Source organism: Stenella coeruleoalba, assembly GCF_951394435.1.
Source record: "Stenella coeruleoalba genome assembly, chromosome: 20".
In the NCBI taxonomy this organism is placed as follows: Eukaryota; Metazoa; Chordata; class Mammalia; order Artiodactyla; family Delphinidae; genus Stenella; species Stenella coeruleoalba.
Window position 1 is genome coordinate 26,222,094 of NC_137166.1, and position 22,123 is coordinate 26,244,216.

At 37.1% G+C, this 22,123-nt stretch overlaps 1 protein-coding gene across 8 annotated transcripts in view; it reads right to left on the bottom strand.

Moving 5' to 3' along the window:
* Positions 1 to 22,123, bottom strand: part of LOC307178258 (uncharacterized protein) — a 1,492,981-nt gene that overhangs the window by 1,204,104 nt on the left and 266,754 nt on the right. For 5 of the 8 annotated variants that reach the window (XM_079906244.1, XM_079906246.1, XM_079906245.1 and 2 more), the window contains exon 2: positions 3,248 to 3,424. The exons of the other annotated variants lie outside the window; for them this stretch is intronic. In XM_079906244.1, the coding sequence (XP_079762370.1) occupies positions 3,248 to 3,385 (138 nt within the window). In that variant the 5' untranslated portion in view covers positions 3,386 to 3,424. The remainder of the gene's footprint in view (positions 1 to 3,247; positions 3,425 to 22,123) is intronic. 8 annotated transcript variants of the gene reach the window in all.

Sequence of the window (22,123 nt, forward strand, 5' to 3'; positions counted from 1 at the left end):
TAAAAGATAGTTTTGGTAGTATGTGAGCATTTTTTGGATGAATGAAAAAAATTCCACTGTTGATAAAATTCTCGACTAATTGAGAAAATTTTATTCAAAACAGCTTTTGATCATTGACTTTATTCTCAACACAGTTTCATGGGAGATGGTATATAAAGACAGGAAGATAGACATATAGATCTGAAAATAGGAGCAGTGACTGAAACATTGCATTTAACCTGGATCTAGCTTTCATGAGGAATGGAAGTGAGGCAGCTGATGTTCTAATTCAGGCAGTGTTCTGGGAGAGTTGGTTCCTGTGGGTCTTTACATGAAACGATGTATGTAATCGACAACAATGGCATTCTCATGTGAAAAAGAATACTAACGTTGTATATTCTCATTTACATATTTTAATATCTTATTTATAATATTATATCCAATTTTTTTCCCTCTAAAATATAGCTAGATCGCAAAACTAATCCAAATCCTGGCTAGCTAATTTACTCTGGTAGGCCCCTATTATATAACTCAAATTTATTTATTTATTTATTTGTTTGTTTATTTATTTATTGGCCATGACACGTGGCTTGCAGGATCTTAGTTCCCAGATCAGGGATCAAACGCAGGCCCACAGTAGTGAAAGCACTGAGTCCTAACCACTGAACCACCAGAGAATTCCCTATAACTCAAATTTAAAGAATTATAATTAGGCTAGTAACAGGCTAGAATTTTTTATAATAATCAATTTTATAAGGTACTTGCACAAATGCCACACAGTGGGCTGTTTAATATGAACTTGTTCACCTACCACGTTTGTAACAAAATCCTGGTGAGCTGTGTCAGAGTCTAAATGAAGCTCTGGGCTCCTCTTGGTCCCATTCTCCTTCCCTACATTTGTAAGGATGCTGATATGGATTGGCCAAACTCCAGGACAGTGTAACATGTCACAGATTGAGAGACTGAGAATTTCAAAGAAGTGAAAAGATCAAGCATACGCATTGAATACTGCCTCTTCACAGATGCGGCTAACGGAAAAGGGCCTAGGAAATACTGAGAGCCACCCGGGCATGAAGCCAGAGCCACCACACCATGCTAGCTTCACGTTTGAACGGTTCTCCTTCTTTCCTCAGGTGGCCATGCTCATACCTGAATGATACGAGCCAAAGTATGTGTTTTTGCTGCAGTAGGGCATAGAGATATAACTTGTCTAGGTAAAAGGAGTCCTCCAAGAAGAGTTAAAATTTGTGGTTTAAGCCAAACTTCCAACTGGTAATAACATATTTCTACAACTTGCCTGTACCAAAACTCACAAGGGAGGAAAAATCTCTAGAAGCTACATTTCTAGAGGTTTCTACTTCTCTATGAGTATATGTCAAGACAATTCCCTATGTCCATGAAGAAAACTTCTAGAGCATTTTCCTTTAATTCCTTTTCTGAATGAAGGGAACAGGCCTGAGTTGCATTCTTTACCTTCTGCACATTTTATCTCATATCCTGATAGATGATATAAGGGACTTTAAGCAAGGCTCCTGTCATTATGGTCATGACAGGATTATTTAAACAATTGAGAGAACACACGTATACAATCATAACTCACAGACTTTCTCATCCTTTGTTCATGTAGCTAAATTAGCCACACAAGTCAGTTTTCAAAGCATTCAGAGACACCTACTCAGAATTCACAGGTTCTATGCAAAATGTTGGTATTACTAAGAAAAACACCAAAGATCTCCTACTGAAACAATTTGGGCAAATAATAGAATGCCAACTTATGAAAAGAATTTAGACAGAAAATAGATTCAAGTAAATAAACATTTAACAACTTAAGCAGTGACCAACTGATAATTTTACTCAGTAGCTGGTAGAAAATTCTGGATTTGTGAAGGGTTCATTATCCCTTGACAAGCAACTGTTCTTCATAGTTTCATAGAAATATTCTAAAAGATAAACTGTGCACATTATCATCTTCAGGGCACAAGGAAGTTCTCTTTTTCACCACAATGAAGGAAATTAATACTTCCTTTATTCATTTTAATTTTTTCTTTGTTGTAATTTTTTGACAAAGTGCAGTCGGATAACTTTTTTTAAGCCAGAGACCGGAGTTCAATTCCACATGAGCTACTTAAATGTTTGACCGTGAGCAAATTGCTTAATTTCTCAAATTTCCCCATCTGCACAGTGGGAATGCTTACAAATAAGTCTGTTGAGAGAACTAAATGAGCAAATACCTATTAAAGATGCTCAGCAAGTGGTGAGTGTTTCCTGCACTTCAGGCCATGCAAGGCATGGAAAAGCTAAAAAGATATTTAGGGAATGTCACTACCTTTAAATAACTGAGTTTAGTTAAGAGACTGTACTTAATTAATTTTTATTATTTTCAAATAATATTATTGGGACCACAATGTGAAGATTGAATTAGGCTGCTATTCAACCATATCTGCCCCTTTTGTCATCAGGTTCTTTTTTGCCCTAGTCCATACCCAAGACAGAGACCACTATTCTCGACTCATAAATCCATGCTATCCTTGGCAATGTTCACCCATCCTAATATACATTCGCTTGAGTATGTGTTCTTTCTTAGTTAGGAAACAGGGAACTAAAGGAACTAACTAAACAGTAGCATTTGTGAGAATAAAAATGATATTTTGTTAATTATTTTATTGTCAAAATATAACAGGTATTTCAATAAATTTTGGTTGCATGAATGAATATCTGCTTTGTTCCCAATCCTCTACTAGAAGAAGCTGACCATGTGCTTTCTTAGTCAGTCCTACAAACTACCCTGATAGTGAAATATAAACACCATTTTGCATGGAGAAAACTGAGGTTTAGGATGTTTATTGATTTGCCAACATCTCATATACACTAATAGACTGAGTTGATATTTATTTCAGATCTGTATAACTCCAAAGTTCCTGCACTATCAACTGTAGCATCCTCTCTTCCTGCATGAGGTTGGGTTAATCAAAAGATTAAAAACAATACTGATAATGCATTAGTAAAATCCTTTATGACCTCCTGCCCAGAGAATAATGATAATGGACTAAGCATGCCCAATTAAGAGATGAAGTAATTATAATAACAACTAACGTCCATAATCATCATCATCAAGACATTCAAGTTTTGCACAGTTCCTTAAAGTTTACAAATACTTTACACATTTGATTTAGAAATGTCAAGTGACTTGCCCAGTGTCACATGATTATAAATGATAGGGCCAAATTTCTTTGTGATTCTGAAGCCCATCCATGAAATAATTCCTTACCCCCAAAAAGTGGTAGCAATGTTGAAGACGCAGATACCTTGGCTGGACATTGCTTGCGAGTTTTCTTACAAACTGAAGGAAGGCCTTTCTCTGAATTGCCCTCCTCTGTTCCATTCCACTCAGAAAGCCCAGTAACATGAGTGAGCAAGACAGCAACTCTTGTGTTGGCGCTGAAGGCTGAAAATAAGTAAGTTTGGAAACAGCCGTGAATACGGGTAAGCTTTACTTCCTTGACATTTGATTACCCAAAATGCTTCCCCAGCACGTGCATTCTATAATATTCTCTCCTTTGTACAAACATTTCAAATTAACCATAAATATTAATTCTGGAAAATGTTTAGAAAACATATCTAGTCTTTTCTAACCATTTTGCAGATGAAGAATCTGAAATGCAGGAGCTGACTTTGCCAAGGAAAAATCAAGATTAAGTCAAGATTAATGGGAAAGTCTAGATTAAAAACAGTTTCTTTCCTTCCTCCCTCCTTGCCTCCCTTCTACAATAATTAATTACCTGTCAAATCAATGTAGGATTCAAAGAATACAAATTATTTTCCTCTCTCTCTAGCTCTCTCTCTCTCTCCCTCTCTCCCTCTGTGTGTGTGTGTGTATGTGTGTGTGTGTGTGTCTGCGTTCCAAACAGGGTCCTTGCCACTGAAGATACAAAGCTGATCCTCTAGGAATTCACTGTCTATTACTGGAGAAACAAAATTGTAAGTAAATAATCACCCCAAAAAGCAGTTATAAGTGTCATGATAGTGATATTTTTAAGACAGACTATTCCTCCTTTGAGCCAAGCCAGCTTGTTGGTGCCTTCTGTTTCTTAGTCTACAGCTTGTTTCTTCCCCACAGATTGATTCTTATCGCCTTGTCAATTGCAAACCTCCTAGGAGACCAGAGTGGATGACACTGTAACCCAAAGCAGACTTCAGGGACCAGCCACTGTAGCTGCAACTATGACACTTTTCTTCCATTAACCCTGCCTGAGTACTAAAGATGGAACATTTTGGTTTACAATTCCCTAAGCACCTCTTGAGTTCAGCATGCCTCAAGTAGGACCACATGTCAGAATTACACTTTTCCGAGCTTCAATGCCTTATACTCTGCTTAGTTCCAGGGCATTCAGGTTTCAAACCTGTTTTTAAAAGGTACTATTTCAAATATTCAGGAAATTCTATTTGATTGTTTTTTAACTCAGTGGAAGAGATTAACAGAAATATTAAGTGGTTTTCCACTTAAGAAGAAGCTAGTATAGAAGCTGGACTCTAATTAGTATAATTGGTGAGTACTCAACTTTTGTTTGGAAGAAGGCTTATCTGCCCACATCATCCAACATTTATATGTGCTACTGGTGTCCATTTTTGCATTTAGTAAATGGTTTAGGCAAAGGGATTATTTATAAGTTTAACCAACATGTTCTTCCCTCCTCAAAATAACAAATCCATAATACTGAAAAGTATATAAAGATAAATTTTAGAAAGAGCAGGTATACACCAGGTTAGGCTAGCTCTTAGCCAATATTTTTACAGGAGTAATGGACATAGTAGCACAATAATGATCAATCACAAAACTCATTAAATATACACAAAACATAATCAATATATATCCACCTGGGCCAGTCTTAACATCTGACTGTTGTGCACACTTGGACAAATTACTTCCACGAGGAGTAAGATTCCATCAGGTTTCCATTATTGACATTTTTAAATCACACACTAGCTCTGGTTTCCTAAATACTCACCATACTAAAGGCTCATGCCACATCTAATAACAGTCGCTTAGACTCAGGAGGAAAATTTCTGGTTTACATCATAAAATCTTTTCATGTCTGAGAGAAAGACAAACAAAAAGTATATTGCTGGTATTTCTAATTCTAATCTTTCTTTGCCATGTACTAGTCTTTTTATCATATTCTTGAGTGAAGCCAACTTATTGTTGAAGTGGGTGAACATTTTAGAAGAGTTGTGTTAGGTAATATGCAAAAAAAATCCTCAATAAATATTTCTTCTGAATCATTTAATCATTTATACAGAACATATTTTTCCTAATTACTTTGTCCCATTCACCATGCAACTTCTGAGAATGCCAAGGTGTGTAAGACTTGTCCTCTTTTTGGAGTCACTGGAGCCTCTTTTTTGCAAACACACAAGCAAATAATTAAATGTCATTGCCAGAATAATAGTATGGATGCAAACAACCTAACCTGACATCACAGAAGAAAAAATAAACAGCTGATATAAGGGAAGTCAAGAAAACATAATAGAAGAGTTGACATTTGAGGACTGAATAGGAGAGTATTTTAGGTGCATGTGTCAGGGAGAACAGGAAGAGGTAATGCAAAGTGGAGAGAGAATCCTAGTGGGTTTAATATCCACCAGTTGCCCAATTTTAAGTGAAAAGGAGAGCAGGAGTGAAGGGACAGAGCTAAAATATCCCTGTTCCTGCATACTGGCACCTATTTCATATATACAGTTACTGGCCAGGTAAAAAAAAATCCTTAAAAATTAAACTGTTACTATTTATGGTAAAGATGACTTCTTCCAAACTGAAAAAGATTTCCTGCTTTTCCTTCTCCTGCTCTCCATAATACCTCATCCTTCTCCTTGCAGCCCATCCCTCCCAACAGAAGCCCTCAAATCCCTTCTACAGTACTTGTTAGGCAGAAGGCTGGGTGATGAAAAGGTATTCAAACAGTGTAACAGACGCTAACTATTCCAAGCGTATCTACTGACTGAAGAGACCTGCATTATGAACTAAGTCAGTGCAAAAAGACAATGGTAAATAGCAGCAAAAACAAAGAAATAGATCATTTAAATAAAGAAAAGGCCTTAACAGCGCCACAATGTATCCATTTCTCCTCAGTTGAAATTTACCCCAGAGGAACTAATACAAACTAATATGAAAATATTACTTTTATTGTGTAAAACAAATCCAGTGGAATGGAATGCTAATTCTGTATCTCCGACAGTCAAGCAGAAAAACAAGATATGCATTCAACTGCAATACATCCGGTTTCTGCTGTACACACACTGTAAAATTCTAGAGATATAAAGATAAGATAGTCATTGCTTTCAAGGATGTAACAGTTCTTCAAAGGACACAAATAAGAAATTGCAGTGCAAACTGGTGAAGTGGACAAATGGGTACACAAAATGTCATGCGAGGATAGAAAAAGGAAGGAATCAACTTACTGTATTTGGTTGATATTACATGGGGGAGGGAAGATAATTAAACAGGAAAACTTAAGAGGTTACATTCAAGCCAGAAGATTAATAAATGGAAGTGTTGATGGGGGCTACAGATGACCTGGGAGATGAAGTGGCCTTTCAGGAGGAGGGAATGATGTACGATGCCTCAAGAATATGAAATAATGTCACCAGAGCAATTATTTCTGTATAGTAAAGGAAAAGAAGTATCAGTGAGGCCTGATGGAAAGAAGTTAAATTATAGGGGAGTAGTGATGGGAGTTTAAGCTGAAAAAATTGCATGGAGCCGGTTTGTAAAGAGCCTGCTTGCGACACTAAGAAAGTTACATCATATCAGACGCTTTAAATGATCAGATTTGCTTTTCAAGAAGAAAACTAGGGACAAGGTGAGACAAGGGATTTTAGTTAGAAAGACCTAGGAAGAAGTTATTTTAATAATTTGAGGTGGGAGATGCTGTAACCCAAATCAGGATTTATACTGACTGGGGTAACTTCTATAATTTAGTCATAAAAAAAACTAAAGAACACTTAATGATGATAAAGTGCTAAGCCTTCCTCCTAGCCTAAAGCACTTTTATTTTTAAGTAAAAGCAGTAAGGAGCTCCACAGGGATTTTGCTTTCAGAAATCCCCCAAATCCCAATATATTCTCAAGACCTTGAATACTGCCTGGAAAATATCATGTGTTTAATACTATCTGGAGAATGAATGAATGAATGAAATAAAATTTTACTTTGCATCTGACTTAGATCAGTTTCCCTAGGAACTAGACTTTGAGGCAGAGATTGGAGTGCAAGGTGTTTGGGAAAGCAGTCTCAGGAACAACACCTGTAAGAGGATGAGAGAAGCAAGACTGGGTCAGATAAACCACAAAGAAGCCTCAGCCAACCCTAGAGGAAGCTCTGCATGGCTCCTCAGAGCTATCCTGTTCTTCTTGAACGCTACATCAACTGGTGTCGGATAAGGACCACTCCCTTGGCTAAGGGAAATTCCCACAGAGGGGTTCAGCTCTGAACTCTTGTTAGCAGCCAAACTTCCCATCATCTAGAGAAATGAATGCCTCATTCTAAAGCAGGGGGTGGGTCTGTGCTGTACTACAGCTTCTACTACCTCCCAATATATAAAGGAGACAACAAATGATTGGCTCATATTGATGGCAGGAAGGGGACACAAGAAATCAAAATCCCAATTCTTCTAGTTTAGGTCCCAGGGCAAAACAGGGTGTTTGTAAAGCACCTGGGCTACAATCTGGTACTCACCACATTCTATTTGCACACTTTCCCTGCTCTCTAGGAATTAGTTTCCTAGTGTAGAAACTGAACATAATAGTAATGCTTGTCTCACAACAATTCCTGAGGATTAAGTAAGATAAGATATTTCATGGTGCATGGCACATAGTAAACATTCACTAAATGATTAAATGTTGGTATTGTTTTGGAACGCTTGGATTACAAGAGTGATTTGCTCCCATATTTTTCCCAGTTAGTCTCCAATAAGTTATTTTGGGGAATTAAATTTTCCAAGTTCAAAACTCCTTGAGGTCAGGGATTTTCTTCTATACAGTCAAATCCCAAAGTCTTCCATAGAGTGAACGTGAAATAAATATAAATTAATGGTTACAGAGAAAGGGTTAATTCCCCTGATGAGCAGGACTCTCCTCTTCAATCATGTCACAGGAGTGAGAAGATATTGGAGCACTTCTCAGACCTCTGAGTTTAAAGAAGTTGCTTAATCTCTCAGAACTTAACTTTTTTCACCAACAGTAGGCCTTTCCTCAAAAGGTTGATTTGAAGAGTACATGAAAGAACACCCAAAATAAAGGGCCACCTGACCTGTCAAGGGGCACTGGCTAATTAAGGGCTTCAGACTCCAAATGATAACTTCCTTTTTTATTCTTGGTCTCTGTTTAGTTTCCAAGAGACCTGGACACAGTTTGAGAAGTTAATTATTTTCATTGAGCTGTATGGGATTATACCCCCAGAGATTCAAAATATCATGAAATATCTTTACCTTATTATAAAGAGGAGGATTTTTTATAAGCTATGAATAAAAGTACATAAATATTTATGGAAATAATCTATACAAAATTCAAGATAGAAGAACCTCTGGGAAGGTTACAGAGGGGAGGAAAATACAGTTTAGGAGAGTTTTTGTTTGGGTTTTTTTTTTTTAACTGAAATAATTGTGGCAAAAGTTAAATTTGGTAAAGCTGGGTTGTGGGTATAGGACTGTCAAATATATTATTTTTATTTTGTCTATATTTGAAATATTTCATAACTATAAAAACATAAATATGAAAAGAAGTCTGTTGGTTTAGAAACCTGAATGGCTAACAGCTGGCAAATAACGGCAGAATTAAGGCAAAAACTTAAAAAATAAAAATAAAGAGGAGGATTTTTTTTTTTTTTTTGCGGTATGCAGGCCTCCCACCTCCGCGGCCTCTCCCGCCGCGAAGCACAGGCCCCGGACGCGCAGGCTCAGCGGCCATGGCCCATGGGCCCAGTCACTCCACAGCACGCGGGATCCTCCCGCACCAGGGCACGAACCCGTGCCCCCCGCATCGGCAGGCGGACTCTCAACCACTGCGCCACCAGGGAAGCCCAAGAGGAGGATTTTTAATTCAAAGGATATAAAAATCATGTACAATATATGAAAATAGCTGTATTGTATTATCTGTAGTTGGACTAATGTGCCAGATTATTTATTGGTTTTGCCATGTCAACTTCCTTGGACCCTAACTTTGCACACTGCTGTATAGTTATAATAATATTAGTGCAGCCCTTGAGAGCAGGGATTATAGCATCAGACAGCCTACATTCAAAATCTAGTTCTGGGACTTCCCTGGTGGCGCAGTGGTTAAGAATCCGCCTGCCAATGCAGGGGACACGGGTTCGAGCCCTGGTCCAGGAAGATCCCACATGTCTCGGAGCAATTAAGTCTGTGCGCAACAACTATTAAAGCCCGCATGCCTAGAGCCCACGCTCTGTAACAAGAAAAGCCACTGCAATGAGAAGCCCACACACTGCAAGAAGAGTAGCCCCCGCTCGCACAACTAGAGAAAGCCCATGTGCAGCAATGAAGACCCAACGCAGCCAAAAATAAATAAATGTATTTAAAACAAAACTTGTTCTACCACTTTACTAGCTACGCAATGAATTAAGATTCTTAAACCTCCACAGCTTAATTTGCAAAGTGTGCATGAATTGCAGCATCTAACATAAGATTTTCTGATGACTAAATAAGATACTACATGTAAAGTACTTAGAGTAGTACCTGACATTTGATAACTCTTATCAATATAATCAGCCATCATTTTTGAACACTGCATTAGTTTGTTAGGGCTGCCATAATGAAGTACCACAAATTGGGTAGTTTAAACAACAGAAATGTTTCTTCTCACAGCTCTGCAGGCTAGAAGGCAAAGATCAGGGTGTCAGCAGGTTTGGTACCTCCTGAGGCCTCTCTCCTTGGCATGTAGATGGCACCTTCTCACCGTGCCCTCACATGATCTTTTCTTTGCTTGTGTGCCTCCCTGCTGTCCCTTCCTCTTCTTAAAAGGACACCAATCATATCAGATTAGGGCCTCATCGTAATGGCCTCATTTTAACTTAATCACCTCTTTAAAGACCTTCTCTCCAACTACAGGTACCTTCTGAGGTACTGAGGGTTGGGACTTCAACATATGAATTTGGGGCAAGGGGACAATATTCACCTCATAACAACCGCTTACTGTTTATTATCTATTATGTGTCAGGCACAATGCCAGAAACCACTTTCTTCTGAACTAGACCCAAATATGTTCTTAGCTTTACTTTTTTTTTTCAATTTTTATGTAAGTTTTATTTTAAAAAATCTTTTCAGGAGTCTAACCCTTATATAAAAGAAGGTGCATACAAATAATGCACAGGTAGAATCCTTTAGGTTTGACCCCAAAAGAATGTTGATCACTTTTCTGCACAGGTTAAGTGTGGAAGGCCAAAAACATTTTATACAAGATTTGGGAAGGAAAAATGAAGCATCAGCCGTGTTTTTTTTTACACTCAGAAGGCTGATGCTAAACACCAGGAGTCACGGCAGCTCACACGTGCTGCTATTTATCTGCTGGCTCAACCTGGTAGGTTGGTGAAGCAACTAAGTCAACAACTCTTCCAGCTCATCTTGTCCGATAGACCTCTTCTTTATCTGACTCTTGGGTCAGGTGTGTGTTTGGCTTTCTGATGAAAGGCACCATGTTCTCTGACAGGTCACCCCCAGTGTTGGAGTTGGAGGCTTGGATTTCAGTCCATCCTCATGGGTTTCTGCTTGTACTTGCAGATTCCTGTTTGTTCTTGATCATTCCCCTTACCCGTTTCTCATTCACCTTTCCTTCCGAACTTCTTGCCCTGACTCAGGCCCCAGAACCAGAAACATGAGCAACAGCACCATAAAAAGTGTTTAGCCTTAGCTTTACTTCTTTTTACTCTTTTTTTTTTGCTGTACGCAGGCCTCTCACTGCTGCGGCCCCTCCCGCCGTGGAGCACAGGCTCTGGACGCGCAGGCTCAGCGGCCACGGCCCACAGGCCCAGCCGCTCCGCGGCATGTGGGATCTTCCCAGACCACGAACCTGCGTCCTCTGCAACGGCAGGTGGACTCCCAACCACTGCACCACCAGGGAAGCCCTCTTTTTACTCTTTAAGTCAGCTCCTTTAGCAGTTTACCTACCCTTATTTTTTTTCCAAAATAGAAACAGGGTTTTTTCCTAATTATTTAATATACATAATGTATGCTCATTGTAAAATACTCAGACAATACAAAAATGTGTAAAGATAAAAGGGAACCTACCCATAACCCCACTACAAAGAAATAACCACTGTTTCCAATTTTGTATATGGACTGACATTGTTTTCTTTTTCTATTTACACATATACAAATTTGTTATTTTCCAACACAGGGATTATACTCTATCCCCAATTTTTCACTTAAAATATTTTAGACCTTTTTTTTCAGGTCAAGAAGCATAAATCTATATCACAACTACATAATATTTCTATTTAATATTTCATACTACTATATAATATTTTATGGTGACTGTTTTCCAACATTAACCTACTGACAAATTTTGTTGCTGTTATAAAAAAAAAGTTCAGTGAGCATCCTTGTTAAAGCATCTGTGCCCTGATCATTTCTTTCATATAGTTTCTTAGATGAAAAACTTTCAAAAATCTTAGATTTGTTGATACATACTTCCTGATTTCCCTCCAGAAAGATGTTCCAATTATACTCCTTCTAAGTGCTAACAGGTTAATGTAATTGCCAGGAAACCTGCGGATTTTGCATCAACCCTCTCCTGCCCCCTGCTTCCCCCAACTATAACCATCGTTTTGAGAAGTCCTGTAGTATTAATCAAACCAATATAACATGGCTCTTTCCCCTCAGAGTGAAAAGGCTTAAACAGATGATACAATTTGCAAGTAACACATGGAAACATATATCCAAGTGCTAAATTACATGTAGTACAGATGCTAAGCACCCTGGGAGGCTCAACTTATTTTCTTCCGTTTTTAGTCCCCAAACAGGGTTGAACTGAAACCGATCCATGAGTTGTAATGTGTTCACTGTAATGTACTAAAGGAATACCTAATCTGGCTCAACTTTAGAGAAACTGATGCAAAAATAGCCCCCATCAACCACTCTCTACCTTCACTTGGTACCATGATTACCTTAACCACTAAACACCAGCCACATTGGTTTTCATTACATTTCTCTAATATCAAGTTCATTCCTGACCAAAAGGCTTTCCACTTGCTCTCACTCAAATGCTCCTCCCCTGGGTCATCCCCCAACGGTTTCTTCTCACTATACAGCTGTCAATGTCATTCATCTCACTCATGACGTCTTCAGAAAGGCCAATACATCATTCTTTCTTTTTTCATAGTATATACCATGGGCAAGAATTACCTTGCTTATTTTGTACTCGTTTTATATCGGCCTTTACATACTAGAATGTAAGGTCAGTGGAGGCAGTAATCTTGGCTGTTTCATCCATCACTGAATAGAATCCTATACTTCTTATCTAATATATACCATATTTCTTAGACTTTAAGAGTTGGGTTTTTTTCACATTTTAACATCAAGGTGTGTGTTACACTTAGTGTCACTGAGACTGCAATCAGATATAATTGGCATTGCCTGGACATGCTCAAACTTGGTCATATCTGCTCATGTTGTTATTTCTTCATTGGAGTTTGTATACTGTTGAAACTACATGTGTGAAGTTTAACTGCCATGTAAAATATCTTTGAAAATTATGTTATAATTTAGCATTGAATTGAATACACAGAAAGTCACAGAAACACAATACGAGAAACAGAGTATATGTCTGATGTTAGTGAAACAAATAATCATAGCAAGAGATGTAATCATATTTTCATATTTTCCTTCCAAACAAAAAGAAATGCATTACTGGGCCTATGAAATGAAGATTTATCCAAGAAGACTAAGCTGTGTTACACTCTGTTACTAAGACACATGCAAAAATGGTATCCATGCCAAGCAAAAGATTTAAAACTCATAAACATTTACACACCTAATAATAGAGCTTCAAAATACATGAAGCAAAAATAAATGTTAAAACTTCAAGAAAAAGTAGAAAAATCCACAACTACAATCAGATATAATTAACAGAACAAGTAGACAGAATATTAGTAAAGATATATGTGTCTTGAAAACCACAAACAAATTTGACTTAATTGACATTTATAGAACATTCCTCCCAGTAACAGCAGAATACAGTCTTTTCAAGTGCACATGGAATATTGCAAACACAGCACATAATCTGGGCCATAAATTAAGTCTCAGTAAATGTAAAATAATTCAGGACATATGAAGTATAGTCTCTGTACATAATGAAATTAAAATAGAAATCAACAGAAATATCTCTACAAAATCCCAAAATATTTGGAAATGAAATAACAGCCTTACAAATAACCCATAAATCAAAGAAAAATTCACAGAAAAATTAGAAAGTTTTTCAGTTGAATAAACATAAAAGTACAGCATATTTTAAGGATGATTTCAAAGCAGCAGTGGGGATGAAATTTATAGCACTGAACACCTATGTTTTTTTAAAAAGGAGGAGGAGGAAGAGAACAAGAAGGAGGATGGGAAGAAAGGTCTCAAATGACCTTAGCATCCATCTTGAGAAATGAGAAAAAGATCAAATTAAATCCAAAGTCAGCAAAAGAGACAAAGTTATTAAGATTAAAGTGGAAGTCAGTGGGGCTTCCCTGGTGGCGCAGTGGTTGAGAATCTGCCTGCTAATGCAGGGGACACAATTTCGAGCCCTGGTCTGGGACGATCCCACATGGCACGGAGCAACTAGACCCGTGAGCCACAACTACTGAGCCTGCGTGTCTGGAGCCTGTGCTCCAGAACAACAGAGGCCGCGATAGTGAGAGGCCCGCGCACCGCGATGAAGAGTGGCCCCCCGCTTGCCGCAACTAGAGAAAGCCCTCGCACAGAAACGAAGACCCAACACAGCCAAAAATAAATATAAAAATAAATAAATAAATAAACGATTACTATTAAAAAAAACAGTGGAAGTCAGTGAAATAGAAAAACAACAGAGAAAATCAACAAAACCAAAACTGGGCTGTTTGGGAAAACCAAAAATACTGATAAACCTCTACCAAGATTTTTCACGAAAAGAGAGAGAGAACAAATTACCTATATCAGGAATGAGAGAAGTAAAATCACTACAGATTCTAAAGATAATGAAATATTATGAATAATTTTATATCAATAAATTAACAACTTAGATGAAATGGAAAATTTTCTTGCAAGACACAAAATACCACTCACTTGAGAAGAAATAACCTGAATAGTCCATATCTATTAAATAAATTGTATCTGCAGTTAAAAGCTTTTCCACACACACACACAAAAGAAAAAAAAAGAAAAAAAAAATTCCAGGCCCAGATAGCTTCACTGGTGAAATCTGCCAAATATTTAACAAAGAAATAATACAAATTCTACACAACTCTTGCAGAAATTTGAAAATGAGGAAATACTTCCTAAACCATTACACAAGACTAGCATTATCCTAATACAAAAATAAAAGATATTACAAGAAAACTATATGCCAATAACTTCCATGATCCTGAATACAAAAGTTCTAAGCAAAATTTTAGCAAAATAATTCCAACATTTTCAAGGATAATACATCATGACCAACTTGAGTTTAATCCCAAAAAGGCACAGTTGGCTCAACATTCAAAAATCTATGTTATTCACCTTATTAACACACTAAAAAAAAAACCTATATGATTGTCTCAGTAGATACAGAAAATACATTTGACAAAATTCAACATTAATTCCTGATTTAAAAAAAAACAAAACTCGCAGCAAACTACAAACAGAAGAGAACTTTCTCAATGCAATAAAAGCAGTCTACCTAAAATGTACAGCTACCATCAAAATAATGGTAAGAGGGCTTCCCTGGTGGTGCAGTGGTTGGGAGTCCGCCTGCCGATGCAGGGGACGCGGGTTCGTGCCCCGGTCTGGGGGGGATCCCACATGCCGCGGAGCGGCTGGGCCCGTGAGCCATGGCCGCTGGGCCTGCGCGTCTGGAGCCTGTGCTCCGCGGCGGGAGAGGCCACAGCAGTGAGAGGCCCACATACCAAAAAAATAAATAAATAAATAAAAATAACGGTAAGAGGGCTTCCCTGGTGGCGCAGGGGTTGAGAATCTGCCTGCCAATGCAGGGGACACGGGTTCGAGCCCTGGTCCAGGAAGATCCCACATGCCATGGAGAGCCACAACTACTGAGCCTGTGGTCTAGAGCCCGCGTGCCACAGCTACTGAAGCCTGAATGCCTAGACCCGTGCTCTGCAACAAGAGAAGCCACGACAATGAGAAGCCCGTGCGCTGCAATTCACTGCAACTAGAGAAAGCCCACATGCAGCAAAGAAGACCCAACGCAGCCTAAAATAAATAAATTTTTTAAAAACAAATTTTGTAAATAATAATAATAATGGTAAGAGACTGAATATCTTCCCCCTAAGAACAGGAACAAGACAAGGATGTCCATTCTCATCAGTTCTAGTCAGCACTGTACTAGAGACTCTGGTCAGGGCAATAAGGCAAGGAAAACAAACAAAGGGTATCCAGTTTGGAACAAAAGAAGTAAAACGGTCTTTATTCACAGAAGACACAGTTGTCTATGTAAAAAACATAGACGTCATGATGGAATGTGCAATAAAGCAACTAGAACTGGTAAGTGGATTTAGAAAGGTTGCAGGGTACAATATCAACATACAAAAATCAATTATATTTCAATTTACCAGCAACAAACTATTGAAAGTTGAAATTTTTTAATATATCATTTTCAATAGCATCAAAAATACTGAATTTATTAGGGACAAATTGGATAAAGTATGTGCAAGATGTGAACACAGAAAACTACAAAACACTGTTGAGAGAAACTGAAGACCTAAATAAATGGAAGTGATAAACCGTGATTATGAATCAGAAGACTCAAAATCATTAAAATATCAATTCTCCCCAAACCAATCACATAAAATCACAATCAAAATCCAAACAGACCTTTTTTTGTAGAAATTGACAATCTGATTCTAACACTTATATGGAAATACAAAGGACCAAGGATATCCAAAACAACTTTGAAAAAGAAGGAAAAAGTTGGAGGATTAGCATTATTATTACAAAAGCTACGGCAGTCAAGAGTGAGCTATTGCCAAAAAAAATTAACAAACAGATAAACCTAACAGAATAACGAATTCAGAAATCAGATTCAAACATATATAAACAACTGGTTTTCAACAAAGGCACAAAGACAATTCAGCAGAGAAAGAATAATCTTTTAAACAGATGGTGGTGCAACAACTGGATATCCATATGCAAAAGCAGAAAAAACTTATCTGATATATCCTCATATCACATAGAAAAATTAACTCAAAGTGGGTCATAGACCCATTGTAAAAACTGCAAATTATAAATTTCTAGAATAAATCATGGCAGAAAACTTTTGTAATTTGAATCAGGGAGAAATTTCTAAGCTATGACATCAAAATAATGGTCCATAAAAAAAATGATATATTGGACTTCGTACTAGTCAGCATTCTCCAGAGAAACAGAGCCAATAAGATGTATAGAGAGAGAGAGAGAGAAGAAACTTACTGTAAGGAACTGGCTCATGCAATTATGGAGGCTAAGAAGTCTCAAGATCCGCAGTCAGCAAGCTGGAGACACAGGATGTGTACTTCTAGTCCAAGTCCAAAGGCCTGAGAACCAAGAGGGCTGATGGTGTAAGTTCCAGTCCAAAAGCCAACAGGCTTGAGAGTAAAGAAGAGCCAACGTTTCTGTTTGAGTCCAACACCAGAAAAGACTGAAGTCCCAGCTCAAAGCAGTCAGGCAGGAGTTTCCTCTTATTAGAGCAGGAGATGGGCTTTTTTGTTCTATTCAGGCTTTCAATTGATCGGATGAGGGCCATCCAAATTAGGGAGGGCAATCTGCTTTACTTAGTCTACTGATTCAAATGTTAATCTCATCTAAAAATATCCTCACACAGGACCTCGCTGGCGGTGCAGTGGTTAAGACTGTGTTTCCACTGCAACGGGCACAGTTCGATCCCTGGTTGGGAAACTAAGACCCCGCACGCTATGCGGTGTGGCCAAAAAAAAAAAAGAAAAAAAGAAAAAATCCTCACAGACACACCCCTAATAATGTGGGTCCAAATATTTGGGCACCCCATGGTCTAGTAAAGATGACCCATCAAATTAACTATCACAGACATCATCAAAATTTTAAACTACTCCTCCTTGAAAGACGCTCTTAAGACAATGAAAAGACAAGCAAAAGACTGAGAGAAAACATTTGCAAAGCATATACCTGGTAAGGGACTCTTATTCGGAATATATGAAGAACTCTCAAAATTCAACAATAAGAAACCAAACAATCCAGTTTTCAAAAATGAGCAAAAGATTTGAACATACGGTTCAACAGAGAAGATGTATGAATGGCAAATAAGTATATTCAACAACATTAGGAAAATGCAAATTAAAACTACAACAAATCTATTTAAATGGTTAAATTTTTTTTTTAATGACCATACCAAGTATTGGCAAAGATGTGGAGGAATTAGAACTTTCAAACATTGCTAATGGGAAAGTAAAATGGTAGAATTGCTTTCGAAAATGTTGGGCATTTTCTTTAAAAAGTTAAACCTACCATATGATCTAACCATTCCTCTCCTAGTTATTTTTTAAATAAATTTATTTATTTATTTTTGGCTGCATTGGGTCTTTGTTGCTGCACGCAGGCTTTCTCTAGTTGCGGCGAGTGGGGGCTACGATTCGTTGTGGTGTGTGGGTTTCTCATTGCGGTGGCTTCTCTTGTTGTGGAGCACGGGCTCTAGGCATGTGGGCTTCTGTAGTTGTGGCTCGCGGGCTCTAGAGTGCAGGCTCAGTAGTTGTGGTGCATAGGTTTAGTTGCTCCGCAGCATGTGGGATCTTCCCAGACCAGGGCTCGAACCCGTGTCCCCTGCATTGGCAGGCGGATTCTTAACCACTGCTCCACCAGGGGAGCCCCTCTCCTAGTTATTTACCTAAGAGAAAGAAAGCATATGTCCATACAATGAGTTGTGCACAAATATTCATAACAGAAATATCTGTAATGTCAAAACTTGGAAACAACCCAAAGGTCCATCAATGGGTAAATGAATGAATAAATTGGTATATCATACAAAGGAATAGTACTCAGCAACAGAAAGAAATGAATTATTAATAAACACTACAAACATCAATGAATCTCAAAATAACTAAGGTGAATGAAAGAAGCCAGATCAAAAATAGAAATTATTATGTACTACAATGAATGTAAAATTATAGAAAATATTAAAATAATCCATATCGATAGAAAGCAGATCAGTGGTGGCCTAAGACATGGCTGGAGGGAAGGGGAGGCTTGTGCAAGCTTGGGAGATGGGGATTACAAAGGGGCATGAGGAAACTTTTGGGGGATAATGGATGTGATCATGATCTTCACTGTGGTGATGATTTCCTGGGTGTAGCATACATCAAAACTTATGCACCTTAGGTATGTGTAGTTTATTATATTTATTTATACTTCAATAAAGCTACTACCAAAAAAAGCCTGCATCCCTAACATGACAATTTTTAAAAGAGAGCAAATAAGAACAGCAAAGAAAGTATAGGTTAGTTCCCCCATATTATATATAAAAATATTTTTTAATGAGGAAAAATAAAGCTTACCTATAAAGATGCAAATAATATCTTATACAAAATACCCCCACTATATCATTGTCCTATGATACAAATTTCTCTATTTAAAATTAAAGATCCTGTTCATAGGTTAGTAAAAGAGAGTTTCTAATTTCTGATTTTGTAAATAAAAATATTTTTTGAATTATAAAATTAAAATCACATTAAATATATGTTTTATAAAAAGTAAAGAATAAGAAATTATATAGGAAGCTACCTAAATATGTTTATCAGTGAACTTTTTCAAATAATTAACACAAAGTCATGTCAATTTTATGTAAAATATATAAATTTTAAAAGGAGAAAAATAATAATATATAAATCTATATCCCCAAAGCAACTATTCTTTGTTTAAAAAAAAACCAGAAAGATATCAAAATGTATTTAAACAGATGATTGAAATCATAAGCACTATACAGTTTTGTGTTATGATTTTTTTCTTAATATTGAATCAAAGTCATGGGGATGTAATGTACAGCATGGTTATTATAGCTCACACTACATCAAATATTATGTGTGGTGATGGATGCTAACTAGACTTCCTATGGTGATCATTTCACAATATATACAAATATCAAATTATTATGTTGAACACCTGAAACTAATATAATGTTATATTTCAATCTCAATTTTTTAAAAAACTGAGTCAAGTATTTTCTCAATCACAATATAAACTCTACAATAAATTCGTTTAACTTTGGATGGTTTTAGTAAATCCTAGGTGTGTGGCTATTGTTCTTTGACCTCTTTAAAGCTTTGACTGCTCTTTTATATCATAGTAAGTATTGAAAAGATACAGGCATGATCTTAATTCCACATTCTGTATGCCCCTCACCATTCAGTAGGACTAGAGAAAGTTTCCAGTATTTTCTCTGCAATCTGAAGTCTTTGGTGGTTTAAATAGTTGTAGGTCAGCTCAGCAACTTGTCTATAAAATACAAAATAGAATATGTCCAAATGCTGTTATTTTTCAGGACTATTAAGTTCCAATGTTATTAAACTCAAACTTGAACTAGCCCTGTAGGGTGAAGTGCAAAAAATACACTCATAAATTCTCTGTGAATTCAGTAGCATTCTCTTGGACAGTCTGCATACTTCTTGAATATTCTCAACAGGCTTGTTCCTGCTTTGGATTTTTCCAATATATGTATACTTACTTATAAATTTTATGTATATGCAAGTCTACTCATATAATATACATTTTAATTACCAGAAAAAAAGATATTTTTAAAACATGAAATAAGGATGAAATCGGCCATGTTTTTTAAAACAAGTAACCTTGTTATTCTCACTAAAAATGTATCACTGTGATTCAAAGGTCTGGCTCTTAGTTGAACTTATTTCAACACTGGGTTTTAGTCACCAGTATAACTAAACAAGCTACCTCTCACAACACAGAGAATTCTAAAAGGGGAAGAAAATGCATCATCAGCTTGCTAAATAAGTCATGATGTCCATTTACTAATCACATAGGGTTCACTTCATGTCTCGGATGTATCATTTTTAAATACCTTGCTAAGGGGATGATTTCATACAAGCTTTAGTCAATATCTCAAGGCAAAATAAACAGAATGTGGTGTATTAATAATCATACCTGTTAATCATATACCAAGTAGTTTCCTAGAAAATTTCTTTCTTTTTTTTTTTCAGTTTACTTCTTCTTTGATTTGATTAGCTTATTGTTTTTGACCTCACTGTGTACTCCAACAGGCTTGTACTGGAGGCAGAAGGAATGTGGCTCTATCATTTTCTAGTGTTTGCTTTTTTCTCGCATTATTGATATAACTTAAAATTCATGATTTCTTTGCAGTAATCACTTTTAACAGCTTTACTGAGGTATAATTGACATACGGTAAATTGCACATATTTAAAAGTGTACAATTTGATTAGTTTTAACATATGTATACACTTGGGAAACCATCATCACACTGTCTTGATTATGCAACTTTATATTAAGTCTTGAAATCAGGTAGGATAAGTCCTGCAACTTTATTCTTTCTCAAAAAAGTTTTGGCTATGCTAAGTCCTTTGCATTTCCATGTGAATTTTAGAATCAGCTTGTCTATTTTGACACACAAAGACTGCTGAGGGTTTTGGCTGGGACTGCATTGGATCTATTAGATAAATTGGGGATAATTTACATCTTAATTTTGAGTCTTCTTTACCAGATTTCTGTCTATTCCCCTATCAAGTATTAAGAGAGATGTATTCAAATCTATAACTAAGGGACTTCCCTGGTGGTGCAGTGGTTAAGAATCCGCCTGCCAATGCAGGGGACACGGGTTCTATCCCTGGTCCGGGAAGATCCCACATGCCGTGGAGCAACTAAGCCCGTGTGCCACAACTACTGAGGCCCGCGCACCTAAAGCCTGTGCTCTGCAACAAGAGAAGCCACTTCAATGAGAAGCCTGCGCACCACAAGGAAGAGCAGCCCCCGCTTGCCACAACTAGAGAAAGCCCGTGCACAGCAATGAAGACCCAAAGCAGCAAAAAAATAAATACATTTATTTTTTTAAAATCTATAACTAAAATTGTGGATTTGTCTATTAGTTGCAATTCTATCAGTTTGTAGTGACAGGTATTCTGAAAATATGTTATTAGGTGCATAAACATTTAGAATTATTCTGTCCTCTTGATAAACTGACCCCTTTATCATTATGAAATCACCTTTTACCCTGGTAAAGTCTTTTCTCTGAAATTTACTTTGTCTGATATTAAAACAGTCACTCCAGATTTCTTTTAATCAGTGTTAGCATGGTATATGTTTCCATTCTTTTACTTTTAACCTATTTGTTGCTTGAGATATTTACATCTAATGCTATTATTCATATGATTCAGTTTCAGTCTTACTATTTGTTTTCTATTAGTCCTATCTTTTATGTTCCTTCTTTTCTGCCTTCTTTTGTAAAAATTATTTTTATTAATCTATTTTATCCCCTTTATTGTTTTCTTAGCCATAATTTTGTTTTGTTATTTTAGTGGGGTTTTTTAATTGCTTTGAGGTTTATGGTATTCATCTTTATTACAGTTTACCTGCAAGTGGTATTATACTCTCTATATAGTATAATATTCTTACAATAGTATACTTTCATTTCTTCACTTCCCCTTTTACACTATTGTTACCATATTTTTATACTTTTACATGTATATTATAAACCCATACACAGTCCAACTCATTCCTTCCCCAGGGAGAAGCTGGGATCTGGGGTTTTTAGCTGCTTGCTCTGTGTGGAGCCTGAGGGAGGGGCTATGGTGACTGCTTGCTGCTACTTCAAACCACCATTTTTGTTCCCACTGGCCCCCAGGGCACCAAGAATATGCCAGGTCCCATGAGTGCTCCAAGAGCACAGATGAGATAGAAGCCAGTACCTTGGGCAGCCCCCCAAAAAGCTGGAT